This window comes from Dama dama, chromosome 29 (assembly GCF_033118175.1).
Source record: "Dama dama isolate Ldn47 chromosome 29, ASM3311817v1, whole genome shotgun sequence".
Lineage (NCBI taxonomy): Eukaryota > Metazoa > Chordata > Mammalia > Artiodactyla > Cervidae > Dama > Dama dama.
Window position 1 is genome coordinate 32,440,271 of NC_083709.1, and position 18,445 is coordinate 32,458,715.

Here is an 18,445-nt window from a genome sequence, read left to right on the forward strand (position 1 = left end):
ATTTTATTTGAGATGTTCGATGGAGTTGTTCATGGCTAAACTGTGGGTCCATAGTTCAGACATATTTTTAAAGACTAAGGTTCAGATTTTAAGAGTAAGCCACAAAAAGTTGGCTGTAAGCTTTCAGCCTCATAAAGATCCAGTTTGATTACATGGGATTCAAAAAAATCCTTCAATTGACAATTCAAGACAGGTTCAGTTCAATTCAGTTCAGTCGCTCAGTCGTGTCCGACTCTTTGCGACCCTATGAATTGCAGCACGCCAGGCCTCCCTGTCCATCACAAACTCCAGAGCCATGCAATGAGAAATACAGGATGTACCTCATTTTCATATGCTCTGCAGGACAGCTAGTAGCCTGGGGAAATTCAGTATTAAAAACCAAAAGGTACTCCCTATAGTTTGTGTTTTCCTGAGGGCAAAGGGGATGATATTAGGCCTTTACAGATCTTCCCATGGTATCTAGCACAGGCCAGAAGTGCCTGGAACGTGGCTACTACATGGAATGAGCTGTGGGGAACCTTAAATATGGTAAAAGATGGGTACTCCAGATTCACAGCTCCCCTGGAAGATTTCCCCCCACACTTTGTTGATCACCCCCTCCCTTGTTTATCAACTGTATCCTTATCACGTGTGAGCATGCTCTGTTGTGTCTGACTCTTTGTGACCCCATAGACTGTAGCCCGCCAGGCTACTCTGTCCATGGAATTTTCCAGGGAAGAATACTGGAGTGGGTTGCCATGTCCTACTCCAGGGGATCTTCCCAACCCAGGGATCAAACCTGTGTCTCCTGGGTCTCCTGCATTGGCAGGTGGATTCTTTAACGCTGAGAGCCACTGGGGAAGCTCTTCCTTATCGTACCATCTTGCAATTTTGGACTTGCCTTCCCGTCTGTCCTCACTATGAAATTTTGAGCTTTCAGAGAGTTACTCATCCTTTATCCCCAGGATTAAGAACATGTAAGTCTTCAACCAATGAAGGCAAGCACAAGCTTTTCTTTCCATCTCACCCCTAACTGTAAGCAAGTTGTTGCCATGATCACTGTTGTTTTCAGCCAGCAGTTACCCTGAGCCTGAGCTACCCTCAGTCTCTGCGGCCCTGCATCTGGCTGAGATGTGAGACTGAGTAAGGAAGCCTGTCGTGTGACTCAGGTTTCACTCATCTCCCACTGCAATTCTACAGCAGAAGCTGCCGAAGAGAAAACAGCCGCCTGCCCTGAAGCAGGTGGCTGCCAGCCTCACCTTCTGGGTCTGTTCCTTCCACGGCTCTTTCTGCAGCAGAAGAGGCATGCTACTGGGAAGGAGAGTGAGAGCCTCCTGCAGAGTGACCCTGTGTAATGGACTCCTGCCAAGCAAGCTTGATGCTGGCCCAGCTGGGCCATGTTCCTGATGCCATGGCAACCAGCTGGCACTGAGGCCTAGGAGGAGAGGGGCAGCGTGGTCTGCCCATGCAACCACTGCGGCTGCGAATATCAGCAGCAAGAAGTCCAGAGCCTATGGCAGAAGTGGAAACAGGGTTAGGTCACACACTTTAACAGTGCAAAGTAACACATGTTCACACACACAGCTCGCATCATGTGGAAATGTTATCTTCCCCTTCACCCAAGCCTTCCTCCTGCCCAACCCCCACCCCACAAGAGGAACTGGATAGGATAGCAAACCGTGTCGATGCTTAATGAAGAGACAGTCTGGGGTTTCAGAAGGTTTGAAGGATCCTCTTTCGTGAGTAGAGAAGGCCCAACAGTTTCATTATTATTGTTCTAACATTTCAAGAGGAACATAATTTATTTAATGCCTAATCGTACTGAGATCCAAGCATTCATCCTCTGTTTTGGTGTTTTCAAAGAGATTTAAAAATTAATTAAGAGAGATATGAACAGGGATATTAAGGTTTATTATCATGTGGCCAAAATTAAAAAAATATGTATAGTATATTCTGTTTTTGAACAGAAACAACATGTGACTTTCCATATGCATTAAAAAAAATCTGTTTAGAATCCATGCATTTGGATTTTATAGACTAGACACATAGAAATGGTGATAACAAGGGCTACCTCTGAGTTACTGCATTACTGTGATTTAAATGATTCTTTCTGCTTATTTGTATTTTCTAAGTTTCAAAAGATTTTTGTAAGAAAGCAGAGAAAGTTAATATAAACTTTGGAAATAAGAGGAAAGCTCAAAAAAAAGCTTAAAAAGTACCCCTCAATCTCTTAAAATGCCTAATCTCATTAATAAAAATTTCAAAAAGACACACAGCTCTGCAGAAAAGCTGGGCAGAATATCAAACAATATCCCAGGTTACACATATTTTAAGTAAACAGCAGATCTATGAAACATGGCTATGGAAAAATACAAAAAAAAAAAAAAAAATGCACAGCTGAGTCAAGAAAATGGCAAGAATAGGAAAGTGCTTCCTTCATTTTTCTTCATTAATCTTTTTTTTTCCTGGTCTTATTCACCTAATACTAGTGATGGTTAACCTCTTTGGGCCATAGATAATTTTCAGGTAGAGTGAAAATTCCCCTTCAATATGTGTGTGTAAGTACTGGCACAAACACAGATTACCTGCACACACTTCAGGAACCCCTTCAAACCAGGTGTTTAAAGCCAAGCTCTGGACCATGGTGGAGGCCAGAGCCCTGCACCCCATAGTCTTTGTGGGATCCAGCTTAAGTACACAGGACCCTGGATTCCCCCTCTAGCTAGAACTTCTGTGTGCTGCCTGTCAAGGGAGGTGTTCCGATGAAAATATTTTTCAAAGGGCAGCTGTGGGCATCTTTAAGATTCTAGTAAGAACACCCGTTTCCTGTGATGTCAGAGAATTGTCATCCTTGTTTCCCAAAAATGAAGGGAGGAAAGAGAGCTTCGAGCAGCAACATGTTCCTCTTTTGGGAGACTAAATATACTCTGTATTTTAAGAAAGCCACAAATGACTCCTCTAGACTGTACCTCATCAAGAGCCACGTTCTGAACAGATGTTGACTGGTAAGCAACATTTCTGATATAACCCATCAGTTCCAAGAGCCACTCCATTCTCTTCAACACGCCTGAAACAAAAGGACATGTATTACCAGACCATGGTTTTTCTTTGCAATGTAAGATAGATCAATAATAATTATCATAACTAAAGCAAAAGACCCTCTGAGGACTCTATACAACAGTTACAAGTCCTCTTCTGGTATCTGAGACTTGTTCTCACACAAGAGAGATTTTTTTTTTTTATACTATTCACATCAGATGACCTTATTTTGGTCTTTATTTTTAAAAGCTAAATTTATTCTTCAAACCTGACAAATGGTCAAATGCATTTAATGGAATTTCTCAACACTAAACACTGGGAGAAACTGGACATGCCCATGAGTTAGTAGTGTTAAATCTTTGACAATTAATTGTTCTTATAGTCCTCCCTTGCTTAAAGTTCTCAATTTATGACAAAATCATACAGAATACCTATCCTAAAGACATTTTTAAAAGCGCCAAAACCAAAACCCAGCTGTAGTAGGCTAAAGAGAACAAACATTAACATAAATATAATTTTTTCCTTTCAAAAATGAGGATTCCCAGCACAGCAAAGACTACTTGGAAAGATCTTCAAAATTTAGTGCATGAGAGGAAAATGGCCCTGTGTTTGTGCCAGTACTTACATGCACATATTGAAGGGGAATTTCCAACCCACCTGAAAACGATCTATGACCCCAAAGAGGTTAACAACCACTAGTATTAGGTGAATAAGACAAAGAAAGAAAAAAGATTAATTAAAAAAATGAAGGAAGCACTTTCCTACACTTGCCATTTTCAAAACTCTTGCCACTTCAAAATTCAAACTAACTTTGAAGGCCAGCTGGGTACGACCAAAGGCAATATCAAATTTATTTGTTTCTTTCATGTATCTTCATGCTTAATTGGGAACACCTACTAGTTTTCTACCGGATAAATATACTTCTGAGGTAGAGTGAAAAAAATCTCATTTTTCATCACAGGTTCACTTTCCATTGGGCAGGCACTAATGTGGACAGGAGACAACTATCTCAGTTGCCAAAGAGAAAGAGGAATCAAAATTTCCTACACAATCTTGCAAAGAGTATTTAAATTGTATTTGTGAGCCTTCTCTCATAGCCTTCAAAATACAAGAGATGGGGAATATGGCTTACAAGGGCCTTCTAGTCACATCCAATCTGATCAGGTCCTGAACATAGATTCAGAAAATTACAAGTATATGACCAAAGGCAAGGAGGAGAAATGAGGAGCTCCCTCTTTATTTTTTCCTCCTATTAATTTTTAACTGGAGGATAACTGCTTTACAATATTTGTTGACCTCTGCCATACATCAACATGAATCAGCCACTGGTATACATTTGTCCCCTCCCTTCTTGACCCCCCTCCCCTCTCCCACCCCTCCAAGTTGTCACAGAGCACTGGGTTGAAGGAGCTCTCTCTTTAGATGATTATTACAGTCTAAAATGGCCTAAAAGTTGCACCATTCATTAGCAGAGCTTCAGGCCTGGAGTTTCTGACTTGAGGATATAGTCAGGTTGTCCAGATTTTATTCTTCTCACCCCTGAGAAGTTCTTCTCTAGAACAACTATTTAATTTGTGGTTGCCTCTTTTTTTTTCCTGTTTGTTAAATGACCACCCAAAAGCCATGTTCATGAAAACATCAGGCAGAATCCATTAGCATCCATCTGTTTGAGAAACAGAAGCAGGCAGATTCAACCTGATAAACCTGCTTATGTTTTTGTGGGCCTGGAGGGCCAAATATGAGATCCAAATCTCCAACAGAATTTATTCTCACCTCCGAAGAGTTGCTGCTGTGAGCTGTAATTGTGCTTTTCTATCCCAGGTGCTGCTCATTTGGGGGTAACAAGTCCTCACCCGCGTCAGGAAGCCCTAAACTAGTTTTTAAGTCGAGGAAACAATGATAACATCAAAGAGATGGTGGGCATGTCTGTGTGTCCCGATGTTCTCCCTGGCTGGCCTTACCAGTGTTGGCGTGGCTCACGATCCGTGCCTGGTACAAGCTCTGCAGCGTCATCCAAGCCAGCGTGTCTTTTTCACGGTGCCGGACAGCAACACTGAGCACATCGGTCAAGCTCATCAAGGGGAATCGTCCTTGAGAGACCAAGTAGAGTCTGACAAAGGCAGCCTTTTCTAGGCTACTCTGCAAAAAAGCAAATTGTTCAGTTGCTATTAAATTAACTGAAGTTGTTACACAACCTTGGGGCAAGGGCAAAAGAGAAAGGGTGAGAAAGGGTGGAGTTGATTACCACTCCAAATGCTAAAACTGTTTTGTTTCCTGCACTGTGTAACCTATCTGCCTGTGTGCTGTCTCAAAATGTACCTACAGACAGTTGTAATGTCACCTTTTGTTTTCTCATAAAAACCATCAATGATTTCAAGGGTCAACTGGTGAGGATGTTTAGTAAAGACACACAAATAACAACAATGATAACCAACAAATACAGTACTTACAATGTGCCAGGCACATTTGAAGCACTTAACCTGTGTTAATTTAGCATTTCACAAAGTTTGGTACACAGACCTCTGGGGGACCCAAGACCCTTTTAGAAGAGAGGGTCTGTGAGGTCAAACTATATTCATAATAGACCCTAAACAGGAGTAATATTCATTGTATTTTTTACTGACACTGGCAATTTTTTAAAAATCTAGTTTCATTTAAAATATCCTTGTAAACAATAAAATTACTAGTTTTGTTAAACCTCTGCCCTTGAATATACATCTTTGTAATGTTCTGTATGACCAAATGGGAAGTATGCATAAAGCTCTTGTGCTGCACCCCCAAGTGTGAGTTGTCAGAGTGAGTTGTGAGCCGAAATAGCCACTCTTTTCACAGACCACCATTTATTTACTTGAAAGAATGATTGATAAACAAACTTTGGTTATGAAAACTGAGTATTTGATTATTTTTTAAAAGTGAAGGAAATGAGACTGCCATTTCCAAGGAAAATACTTGACAGTAGTTAGTGCCAATGACAAAATGTGTGCTTGTAAGTGAAAACTAGATTTCGGAAAATCTGTATCTGCTACTATGACTTTGGCAGCTTCCCAAGATACATACAAGACATACATACATAAAAGACTTTTCTGATGAGGTTGCCGGTAATAGTGACAAATACGATGTTTTGATGTTTATAATGAAATGTACCAACATTTGGAAGATTTTCAAAATGTAGTGACTCAGTATTTTCCAAATGACCAATATATCTTACAGATCTTGCAATAGTATCTTATAAAATCATGCATTGGTAAAAGATCCACAGTGCAACGGACCAATGGATTTTACTGTAACAGAGTATGAAGTTCACTGATCTGGTTTCAGATTCCACACTGCAACTAACCTATAAGAAATCACCACTTGCTGAATTTCGGTACAATATCAAAGAAAGATATGCACATGTTATCTGAAAAGACTACTAACTAACACTCTTCCCCATTCTACCTTCCTGTCTGTATGAGGCTGGATTTTCTTCACATACTTCACCAAAATGACATCACAACAGATTGAATGAGTAGCAGTCATGAAAATGCAGCTGTCTTCTATGAAGACATTGAAGAGACTTTTGAATGACACTTTTCTAACTTTCTAAACTAACCTGTTTTTTGGAAAAAAATTTTTTTCTTACATGTTAAGATGCAATGGATTTATTACCACTTTTAAGTAATATTGTAAAAATTTTCTAGTTTTAATTTCTAACATGGTAAACATTGACAGATATAACCCACATAAACAAAAGCTCTTTGAAGTCCTTGATAATTTTTAAGACACTAAAGTGGCCCTGAGACCAAAAAGTTTGAGGACCACTGTATTAATCATTTCATTCTCATAGTAACACTGAGGAATAGATTACTATTATCATCCTCCTTTACAGATGAGGAGACTGAAGCACAGAAGTTAGGGAACTTGCTTAATGCCACAGAGTAAGAACTGAAACCCAAGAAGTCTCAGCTCTTCACCTGTACCTTCTTATATCTGTTCTTTCTAGAAATGGATAGAAAAACACAGGGCTCAGCAGAACACATACTCTATGGGGGACATCAGAACACAATTTAGAATGTTCTAGTGACAATGTTCTGAATGGCACTTCAGAAACGCAAGTGAGTAACAAAGCCACTTTGAGCTTTAGGTACCACAAAGTAAATTATCTTAACTTCCAACTATACAACATGAATATAATAACAAGACATAATACATTACATGAATGTAATAATTATGATAATAAGTTATTACTGAGTCCTTGCCTTGGGCCAGGCACTTTTCCAACAACTTAACAAGGATTAAGTCATTTAACTCTCAAAATGACTCTAATAGGTATGCGCTATTATTTCCCTTGTATAGATCAAGAAACCGAGGCAGAGAGGGAATATGACACTTAACCAAGGTCACATTGCTAGTAAATGAGAGACTGGATTTCACACCTTGACAGTGAGGCTCCAGAGTCCACTTTCTCAAGCATTTCCTTACTAAATTGCTTGGGCTGTGCTGGCTTAGTTGTTCAGTCATGTCTGACTCTTTGCAAGCCCATGGACTGTAGCCTGCCAGGCTCCCCTGTCCCTGGAATTCATCAGTCAAGAACACTGGGTGGGTAGCCATTTCTCCAGGGGATCTTTCTGGAGAATTCAACGGACAGAGGCTACAGTCCCTGGGGTTTTAAAGAGTCAGACACAACTGAGCGACTAATGCTTTTTACCCATAGGGAACACTAAAATGTTCTTGACAAAGTGTGATTAATTAGGTTAAAAAGTTATCATTCATCTGTCCATTTATACTACTACATATATACAATGGAATATATATTAACCTAAAAAGGAATGAAACTGGGTCACTTGTAGAGATGTGGATGGACCAGAGACTGTCATACACAGTGAAGTGAGTCAGAAGGAGAAAAATATCGTATATTAATGCACATATGTGGAATCTAGAAAAACAGTACAGATGAATCTGTTTGCAAGGCAGAAATGGAAAACAAATGTATGGACACCAAGAAGGGAATGGGGAGGTGGGATGAATTGGGAAACTGGGATTCACACATATACATTAGTATGAATGAAACAGATAACTAATGAGAACCTACTGTATAGCACAAGGAATTCTACTTAATGCTCTGTGGTGACCTAAATGGGAAGGAAATCCAAAATCGAGTGGATATATGTACACAACATATAGCTGATTTATTTCTCCGTGCAATAGAAACTAGCACAACGTTGTAAAGGAACTATACGCCAGTTGAAAAAAAAGTTATTCATTCATCTACCCATTTATATACCACATATCCAACCATAGTAGGCTGGACATGAGACCCCACAGTGAATGAGAGAGTTTCTTGAAATTGGTCAGTAACTAACAAATATGAAACAAAGTGAGCTTCAGCCAAAAGGATACTATAACCATATCAATTGTAATACCCATCTCAATAATGAAAAAACACACAGATATGTTATTACCTCAGTAATCTGGGCAACCCGATTGGCTTCATCATCTGTCATTTCCGAGAGGCACTTTGCTACACTGATATACAGCTCTAGATCATTTCTCTGGTAAAGAAAAATCCCAAGCATGTCAAAATACAGTGTAAGATACACATAACACATATATTCTCACTCTTCTGACAAATCTTTAGCTTTGCTTATCTCCATGAACAGCAGCTGATGAGATTTTAATTTTAACCAAGCCAAAACTCATGGCCAATTTTTCTTATCATTTATACATCATCTTTCCTGTTATTTGGTGTATTTTGCTTGGCTGTACTTTTTTCTCATCAGAACCCATCATTCTAGATGGATTTTCTACTTCTTTGTACAACTACATTTCAGAAGTCTGTTGGGGGAGGGGCAAAGCTAGTATTAAGTCGCCTTATGCAAATATTAACTGTTGGACAATATGCCCACGGATTCCCCAGGTGTAAGGGTTTCTGAACTTGCTCATCTTCTATAGGCATTTGGTAAAAGATCTGAGAGCAAATTTCCTGGTGCTATACTGGTTAACCTGCTTCAGAGCATGCTCAAAACTTTGGTTCTAAATTTTCAACCTCAATTTAGATTTTGGAAGCAAACATTCTTAGTGAAGAATGTGGTTATTTCTTGCTAGTCTTCCCACCACATTCTTAAAAACATATACCTCCCCGCTTTGCCAAAAAGGCTTTAAAAAATCCCAAACACAAATTGTCAGGAATGCAAATATTTTTGTTCCTCACCCGAATCTTATTTGGCAGGAGGTCAAAAATTTTCCTAGTAGCTTCGCTGAGCAGACTCCAGAGGTGGTGGGAAGGGCTGGGCAGCTTCATGGCCTGACTCAGGCCCTGTAAGGCACTTAGGCGTAACTCAGGACTGGAGAGTGGGGAAGCTGCTTTAAAAACTGCCACCATTAAGCTTTCAACAAAACCCACAATCTGTTCATCAGAGACATATTTTATCCATGAAGGCACAGATAGGAGAAGGTATTTCTTGACATTCAGCTGAAAGAGAAACCGAAGAGGTCAGATGTCAACAGGCAAGTCTGGGTTTGTAATGCTCAAAACCTCTAGGTCATCACCGTCTGAGGGTAAAATGAAATTTTAAAAGGTTCAGGTTGCTTCCTAGACCCTTATTTCCCCACAACTTCATGGACCAATGGACCACCCATGCCTGTGATGTTAGCTGTTGCAGTGACTTCTGATCTAGGGTGCTTGTGTGGATATGTGGTATCTGCCAATCCATTCGTGAACTACTCATCTCAAATCTTGGGTCTTTCCAGTGAGGGGAATAAAATGCTACTTCTCAAAGTACATGACAGTTGCTATTCAGTCTTAAAAGGTCACATTCTCTAGCAAGAAAAGCTATTGGAGATGAAGCCTCAACTGTTGGAAATTGGCTAAACAGAATATCTGATATTATTCATTTCTTCTTCTGAGAAAGCATGAGAAAATAATCAGGGGAACAGGAGTTCTGGGGCCAATTCTGAGCCAAGAAGAACCAGCCAAGCATGTGAAACTGACCATAGTGTCTTAGAGTTCAGGATAGCTAAGAAGGGTGTGGTTAGTGATAGCTATGAGCCATAGACTGTAAGGAAGCAGGCTTCAGAAATTCTTAGAAACATTAAGTATGATACTAAAGGAGCAACAAGTCTGAAAGAAATGTTTCAAAAAATAAAATCTGACAAAAATTGGTAAATTTCTAAAAAGATCAATGTAGCTGCATGAGTTAGACAAGATTTCACATTAAAGAACATGCCATTTCAGATCTTTTTTTTAAATGAGAAGGTACATAATTTAAAAAATGAATTTACCAAACAATTTGTTAATTAACAAAGATAATAAGAAAGCTTCCTAATCAAAGACGAATGTAAAAAGAAAAAAAATAGGACAGATTTAAAGGAGAAATGGAAGGATAACTAAAACCTAGAAAAATATCTGAGATCAAGAAAACAGGCAGTTAGAATTATAGATGATTTAAAAGGAAAGAAGCATTATAGAACAGTGTGCAAGGCACAGGCTTTTGAGTCAGCCAGTGTTTCCATTGATGAGCTATATAAGCTTTGCTTAACCGCTACTTGCCTCAGTTTATCAACCTGTAAAATGGAAATAATAAAAAAAAATCTACTCCTCAGAGGTGAAATAAATAGAAATAAAAGCTTTCATATTGTATGATTCCATTCTAAAGAATTTCTAAAATTTATATGAAATGTAAATTTATATGAAAGTTCTTTAAAGTAGCAAAATTATAGAGACCAAAAGAAGATCAATAGTAGACTGGGTCTGAGATTGGGAGTGGGGATTAACTATAAGTAGGCACAATGGAATTTTTGGGGGTGGTGGAAATGCTATTGGTGATGGATGAAAATGGATAAATGTACTAAGACTCATCAAATTATACACTTAAAATAGCCATATTTTATGGAATATAAATCAGAACTCAATAGAGCTGTAAAAAAAATTGGCCTGTCAGGGTACTATATGTGCGTGCGTGCTCAGTCGTGTCTGACTCTTTTGCGACCCCATGGACTGTAGCCTGCCAAGCCTCTCTGTCCATGGAATTCTCCAGGCAAGCATACTGGAGTGTGTAGCCATTCCCTTCTCCAGGGGATCTTCCAGACCCAGGGATCAAACCCGTGTCTCTTTCATCTCCTGCACTGGCAGGTGAACTCTTTACCACAAGTGCCACCTGGGAAGCCCCTGTCAGGGTTGAAGAGAGATTAAATCTGACGACTGACAGTGTTCCCTGAGGGCTTACCAGTAGGAGGGACGTAACAAGTGCTCACTAAAAGGCAGCTGGATGGGAGCTGCTTGGAGCAGACAGGTAACAGAACCTACTGAAAGGACGCAGATGTCAGTAACACTGACCTTCAATTCAGAAGAATTAGGAGATGCAGGAAAACTTTTTTTTAAAAAGCACAGAGTAGAGACTAAAGTCAAAAGACAAGGGCTTTTTTGGAAAAGACTACTGTCCTCCACTTTTGATACTAGCATTCTTTGGGGATTGCAAATAACTTGATCTGGGAAGAGAAGAGGAGCCTTGCCTAACTTCGTGGTTAACAAAGCTTTGGGGTCCTTTATCTGGCAGGGAGATTAGTAAATTGAGTAACAGACTACTTGGAAGATTAGTCAGGGCAATTTGAAAATGTTTGAGCACAATGTTTAGCCCTGGAAATGCACCTTAAAAACAAGCAGAGTAACAGAGTGTTCTGTTGCCCAGGTGCCTATTGAAATTTATAAGGAATTCCAGTGTGGAATTCCTTATAACAGTGTGGGCTGTTCGGCAGACAGTATAGTGATCTGGAAATCCTAAGAGAGCCTCCCAGGCTTCCTATGAGTTGAGAACTTGATGTAATGATACTAAGATATTGACCCCTTTCACCATTCTCAAGTAAAAGTAAAAAGCAGATGCCCATGAGAATCTACATGTTTTAATAAAGAGATCCATATCAGTTTTTAATGCATTCATGAATTACAACAAAGATGATTATATACATAAAAAAAGATGAAATAATAAGAGCACTTTTCACCATTCTCAAAGAATTAAAGTCTCCAGGAATAGAAGAATAAAAAAAAAGATCATTTAGTTCATAATCAATTGGTGAACCTCTAAGGAATCATGGAATATGTTTTTTTTTGTCTTAACTTGAAATGCAACCGAACTGATACATCTTTGTTTATTTCATATCTTTAAATAACCTCACCCCATTCTTCCTACCTACCCTCAGTCTATACCCTGGAAGCTGGTGCCACTTCTATCACAAAGGCTAGGCTGGATCACTTCTTCCTCAGCATTTTACTCAAGCTGAACACCTATGGACAGAGATGTTCTACTCTCTCCCCCTACACCCTCCCACTTACATCCTCTGGGGTCTCTAATTTGATGCCTAATAAAATCCTACCAAGCTTTCAAGGCTCACCTTAATTGCTGCCTTTCTGTGAAAGGGAGGGATGAGGGATTGTTTATCGAAAGCATGTGGATTTGCCTTTCTTTTAATCCCTGCTGTAATGATTATGTAGATCATATAAACAAATAAACCCAGGTTCCAGTAACTCTACAACTTTCTACCTGTGTGGTCTTGAGAAAGGAGCTTGAACATCTCTGATCATCATTTGCCCTTTTTCTTGTAATAAACATGAAAAGTATGAAAAGTTGAAAGCATACATGGTGATGGCTATGGCAGAGTTTCAAGTCCCACCATCTTTCAATCTCCCGGCCAGCTACCGTCAATTGCTCACTCTTTGGGAGATCCCACTTGTCCACTCTTGACTTTGAGAACTCATAACCAAATGAATGTTGATCTCCCCCACAACAACTATACCCTCCTGTTGCTCAACACCCTTAATTACTACTTACACTCAGACCATGGATCAGAGGTGGCATCACCCACATTCCCAACAGTGCAGTGACATTCTGGGAGGACTGTGCCTGGGTCACCATAATTTCAAGACACAGTTGCTGAATCTCTTCACCTGACAGAGAAGAAGGGAGAAGAATATCTGTAATGCAGGTAGGTGCCTCTTGTAACCCAGGTTTAGGTTTCAGTGTCCCCAGTAATACAGCTAAAGGTAAAAGAACTTTTGTATGATGTCTAACAGTAACAGCTTCAGCAAACCATAAGGTATTTCAAGAGACATTTTTAGTTGTGAAACAAATGAATGTATCTACTAGATTAGAGACCTGAGTCTTGGAACTGGTAAGGATCTTGAACTAGCTTGGCAAATTTCTCTTACAATGTTTAGATAAACCTAAAGACTCAAATACTATTAAAATTTTTAGAAAATTCTAGCTAAAAATCTCATTTTTATTTTTTCTCTCCTCTCCACCTTGCATTCAGCACATAGACAAATCCAGACCTGGAAGGATTTAAAGATGCCACATTCTCTAATGATCCAGTCTTTTTTAAGCCCGATCCCCATCAGTAGATACATCTTCCTAACCAGGCTTCTTCTTCTTTTTACTAAAATACCAACATCTTCAACATAGCACATATAAGTGGGAAGGGGCAGGGGAACATAGTTTTCAAATGAAATCTCTGGATATATAGTATGGTGACACCATATCTTACATAGGATTAGGTTCAAATGAAAGCATTCAAATGAAAAATTGTGTTTAGTTAAAATCATCTTTGATTATCCCATAAATTGCACATAAATTACAGTATACAAATCTTTTGGTATATCATATGTAAGTAAGCACCTACTATAAATAATAGAGCACTCATGGCAACCACATACATATATATACACATCCATAATTTATAGCACAGTTCAAGTTGTTCTCGCTCCCTCTTTTTTGGAGGTGGGGGTGCAAATATTGATATATGAAGCTAAATTTCCATATGCTAATATGCTAACTCCATCATAGAATTTGCTTTGGACAAACAGAGGTGTGCATTGCCTTTACCTCTCACCACAAAGTACCCAGGATAAATAGAACAATCTGTCTACATCTTATCTCTGGAATTTGTGAATATGTTCCCTTGCTTGGCAAAGGAACTTTGCAGATGTGATTAAGGTTAAAGACCTTGAGATGGGGAGATTATCCTGGATTATTCAGATGGACCCATTAATCACATGAATCTTTACAAGTGGAAAACCTTTCCTGCCTTCAGAGAATCAGAAAGATGACAGAATGAGGCTTCTTTAGCCCTCTGCTGCTTGCTTTGAAGACAAAGAAAGGGAGCCACAAGCCAAGGAGTGGGCATCCTCTAGAAGCTGGGAAAGGGAGGGGAATGGAACCTCCCCATCTCAGTCTGTTCAGACTGCAATAACACAACACTACAGACTGGGTGGTTTATGTACAACAGAGACTTATTTCTCACAGTTCTGGTGGCTGGAAGTCCAAGATCAGGGTATCAGCATGGTTGGGTGTCTGGTGATAGCCCTTTTCTGAGTTGCAGTCTACTGGCTTCTTTCTGTGTCTTCACAGTGTGGACTGAGGACTTTTGTGGACCTCTTTTAGAAGGACAGTGATTCCATTCATGAGGGTTCCTCATGACCTAATTGCCCTTGAAGGACCCACCCCCTAATACCATCACACTGAGGGTTAGGATCTCAACATATGAATTTTCAGGGAACACAAACATTCAAGCCACATCACTCCCCTGGGCAACAAAGGAAGAAATGTTGTTCTGTTGATACCCTGATCTTAGTGAAGTGACAATTATGTTGGACTTCTGACTTACAGAACTATAAGATAATAAATCTGTATAGTTTCAAGCCACTAAGTCTGTGGCAATTTGTTATGGCAGCAACAGAAAACTAATACAGCATCCCATAGGGCATTTCGGTGAAACCTGGTGTTCTAGAAGTGCAGTCTGATAACCATCAAACCAGGCTTTCTGTGATTTACGCTGCATACCCAGCAACATGCACATCTCAGTCAAGTACTATTCTGATGAGTGCATCTGGTATATGTCTTCAAAACGCCTCCTCCTCCTCAGCTATTTAAAAAGTGACTCAATGAAGTAACCCAGCTGTCCCACCCAAGAGGACAAACCTTAAGTTTCCAGAGGTCCATTCAGTCACTATCAATTTTGACAAAAAAATCTCATTTTCTATTCAGGTGACAAACTAAAAGCAGAGACTGAAGACCTAAAAACACACGACATTTACCAAAGTTTAGCCTCATAAGTGGAGAGAGGAGAGCAGCCCAGTTCACAGGAGGATACTGGTGGTTTTCTCCAACAGTTGCTATAGGTTTCATCACAACTTTGAGAAGGGAAGGGGGCACAGATTCAGGACCTGCAACAGAAAGGAAAATAAATAATAAGACCACTCAATAGCCTCATGAAAGTGAAAGATGCCAACTTTCCCTCCTTTCTACTCATTTCCAAGGATTTGGTATCACAGCTTCAACTGTGTTCGCCCTTTCAATTCTGTGCCCTTAAAGTCAATCCCATTTGCTACAACCTTTGCTCCCTCTATCCTCCTTTCTCCTATTTGCTTCCAGTCTTTCCTTCTTGTCTGGATAGGAATGTTCCACATTGCTAATTAACTCTCTTCCATGCTCTCTCATATCTTTTCATTGAATTTCCTAAAAACTTACTCTATGTTATTGCCTTATCTCTCACTCATTCCTTAATCTACTTCCAGAAGAGGAGATAATTACTGCTACTCAGGTTTATCCCCTTCTCAGGACAAAGGGTTACTTCGGTCCCTGTGGCTCTAAATGGTTACACTCTGTCCATGTGCTCCTTGCTTCTTCTTCTCCTCAGCTTGTGCCATGGCTGACGGCTCCACAGGTGAAATAACATAATAGCTAATCCATAGTTTAACAAGCTATCTAAGACACAGCACCATGACTTTAGTGATATATTTTAAAAAAAAAATTTTTTTTTTTTTTTTTAGGTGGGAGGTAATTTGAAATTGAAAAAATCAGATGCTCTAGCAGTTTTGAGTGGAGTCATAAGGTAAAGCCAAGGTTGGAGTAGCCAGTGAGGATCATGAAGAAGTGAAGTTACAAGGAGGTCAGAAATGATGTATGAAAAACTAGGAGACAAAGAAGGAGAAGTGAAAGCAGCAGTAGGATCAATGTAGGCAGCAGAAAGGAAATTAGCATTAGCAGAAAGAGAAGCAGAATTAGCAAAAGGAAAAAAAAAAAAAAGCAGGGGGACAGTCAGAAGACAAAGCAGCAGCAGACACTGAAATAGGGGAAAGCCAAGATGGGGGCAGGGCCAGCAAGAGGAAAAACAGCTACAGAAAAAAGTGTGGGAAGAGGAAGAGTGCAGGAGAAAGGAGAAGCAGAGGTAGGAAAGCAGCAAAATCAGCAGACTCTGAAAAGAGGGAAAGCAGAAGTGGGCAAAGAGTCAGCAAAAAGAGAAACACCTGCTGAAAGGAGAAGCATGGGAAAAGGAGAAGCAAAGGCAAAAGGAGAAGCAGAGGTAGAAAAAGCGTCAGAATCAGCAGACCATGAAAAGTGGGAAAGCAGAAGTTGGGACAGAGTCAGCAAAAAGAGAAACAGCTGCCGAAAGGAGAAGCAAGGGAAAAGGAGAAGCAAGGGAAAGGGAGAAGCATGGGAAAGGGAGAAGCATGGGAAAAGGAGAAGCAAGGGAAAAGGAGAAGCATGGGGAAAGGAGAAGCATAGGCAAAAGAAGAAGCAGAGGCTGAACAAACAGCAGAATTAGCAGACTACAAAAAGTGGGAAAGCAGAAGTTGGGACAGAGTCAGCAAAAAGAGCAACAGCTGCCAAAAGGAGAAGCATGGGAAAAGGAGAAGCACAGAGGAAAGGAGAAGCGGAGGTGGAACAAGTAGCAGAATCAGCAGACTCTGAAAAGTGGAAAAGCAGAAATGGGGACAGAGTCAGCAAAAAGAAAAATAGCTGTTGAAAGGAGAAGCAAAGGCAAAAGGAGAAGCAGAGGTAGAACAAGCGTCAGAATCAGCAGACCATGAAAAGTGGGAAAGCACAAGAGGGGACAGTGTCAGCAAAAAGAGAAACAGCTACCAAAAGGAGAAGCATGGGAAAAGGAGAAGCATGGAGGAAAGGAGAAGCAGAGGCAGAACAAGTAGCAGATTCAGCAGACCGTGAGAAGTGGGGAAACAGAAGTGGGGACAGAGTCAGCAAGAAGAGAAACAGTTGCTGAAAGGAGAAGCATGGGAAAAGTACAAGCATAGGCAAAAGAAGAAGCAGAGGCAGAACAACAGCAGAATTAGCAGACCACAAAAAGTGGGAAAGCAAAAGTTGGAACAGAGTCAGCAAAAGAGAAACAGCTGCCAAAAGGAGTAGCATGGGAAAAGGAGAAGCACAGGAGAAAGGAGAAGCAGAGGTGGAACAAGTAGCAGAATCAGCAGACTCTGAGAAGTGGGGAAACAGAAGGGGAGGCAGAGTCAACAAAAAGAAAACCAGCTGCAAAAAGGAAAAGCATGGGAAAAGGAGAAGCTAAGCTGGAAAAAGCAGCAGAATCGGCAGACCCTGAGAAAGGGAGAAACAGAGGTGGGTCAGAGTCAGCAAAGGAAAACCAGCTACAAAATGGAGCATAGAAAAACAGGGAGGTGTATGCAGAATCAGCAAGAAAAGTAGGACAATTAGTAGAAGTTGAAAAATAGGGAGAAGCAGAACTAGAAACAGAATCAACAAAAGGTCAAATAATTGAAGAAATGAGAAGCATAGGGAAAAAGAGAAACATATAAAAATGGACAGAGTTTGAATAGACATTTTCCCAAAGATGGTACACAAATGGCCAAAAGAAATATGAAAAGATGCTCAACATTCACTTCAGTTCAGTCACTCAGTCGTGTCCGACTCGTTGCGACCCTATGAACTGCAGCACACCAGGCCTCCCAGTGCATCACCAACTCCCAGAGTTTACTCAAACTCATGTTCATCAAGTCGGTGATGCCATCCAGCCATCTCATCTTCTGTCGTCCCCTTCTCCTCCTGCCCCCAATCCCTCCCAGCATCAGGGTCTTTTCCAATGAATCAACTCCTTGCATCAGGTGGCTAAAGTATTGGAGTTTCAGCTTCAACATCAGTCCTTCCAATGAACACCCAGGACTGATCTCCTTTAGGATGGACTGGTTGGATCTCCTTGTAGTCCAAGGGTCTCTCAAGAGTCTTCTGCAACACCACAGTTCAAGAGAATCAATTCTTCAGCACTCAGCTTTCTTCACAGTCCAACTCTCACATCCATACATGACCACTGGAAAAACCATAGCCTTGAGTAGACGGACCTTTGTTGGCAAAGTAATGTCTCTGCTTTTTAATATGCTATCTAGGTTGGTCATAACTTTCCTTCCAAGGAGCAAGCATCTTTTAATTTCATGGCTGCAGTCACCATCTGCAGTGACTTTGGAGCCCCCCAAAATAAAGTCAGCCACTGTTTCCACCGTTTCCCCATCTATTTGCCATGAAGTGATGGGACCAGATGGCATGATCTTAGTTTTCTGAATGTTGAGCTTTAAGCCAACTTTTTCACTCTCCTCTTTCACTTTCATCAAGAGGTTCTTTAGTTCTTCTTCACTTTCTGCCATAAGGGTGGT

The 18,445-nt window shown here is 40.3% G+C and overlaps 1 protein-coding gene across 4 annotated transcripts in view; it reads right to left on the reverse strand.

Moving 5' to 3' along the window:
• Positions 1-18,445, reverse strand: part of FOCAD (focadhesin) — a 286,671-nt gene that overhangs the window by 6,213 nt on the left and 262,013 nt on the right. For 3 of the 4 annotated variants that reach the window (XM_061132648.1, XM_061132649.1, XM_061132647.1), the window contains 8 exons: positions 15,083-15,211; positions 12,822-12,937; positions 9,209-9,469; positions 8,460-8,549; positions 4,980-5,157; positions 2,949-3,046; positions 1,658-1,756; positions 1,239-1,490 (listed from right to left, as the gene is read on the reverse strand). In XM_061132648.1, the coding sequence (XP_060988631.1) occupies positions 1,239-1,490; positions 1,658-1,756; positions 2,949-3,046; positions 4,980-5,157; positions 8,460-8,549; positions 9,209-9,469; positions 12,822-12,937; positions 15,083-15,211 (1,223 nt within the window). The remainder of the gene's footprint in view (positions 1-1,238; positions 1,491-1,657; positions 1,757-2,948; positions 3,047-4,979; positions 5,158-8,459; positions 8,550-9,208; positions 9,470-12,821; positions 12,938-15,082; positions 15,212-18,445) is intronic. The other variant, XM_061132650.1, reaches the window with a different exon arrangement.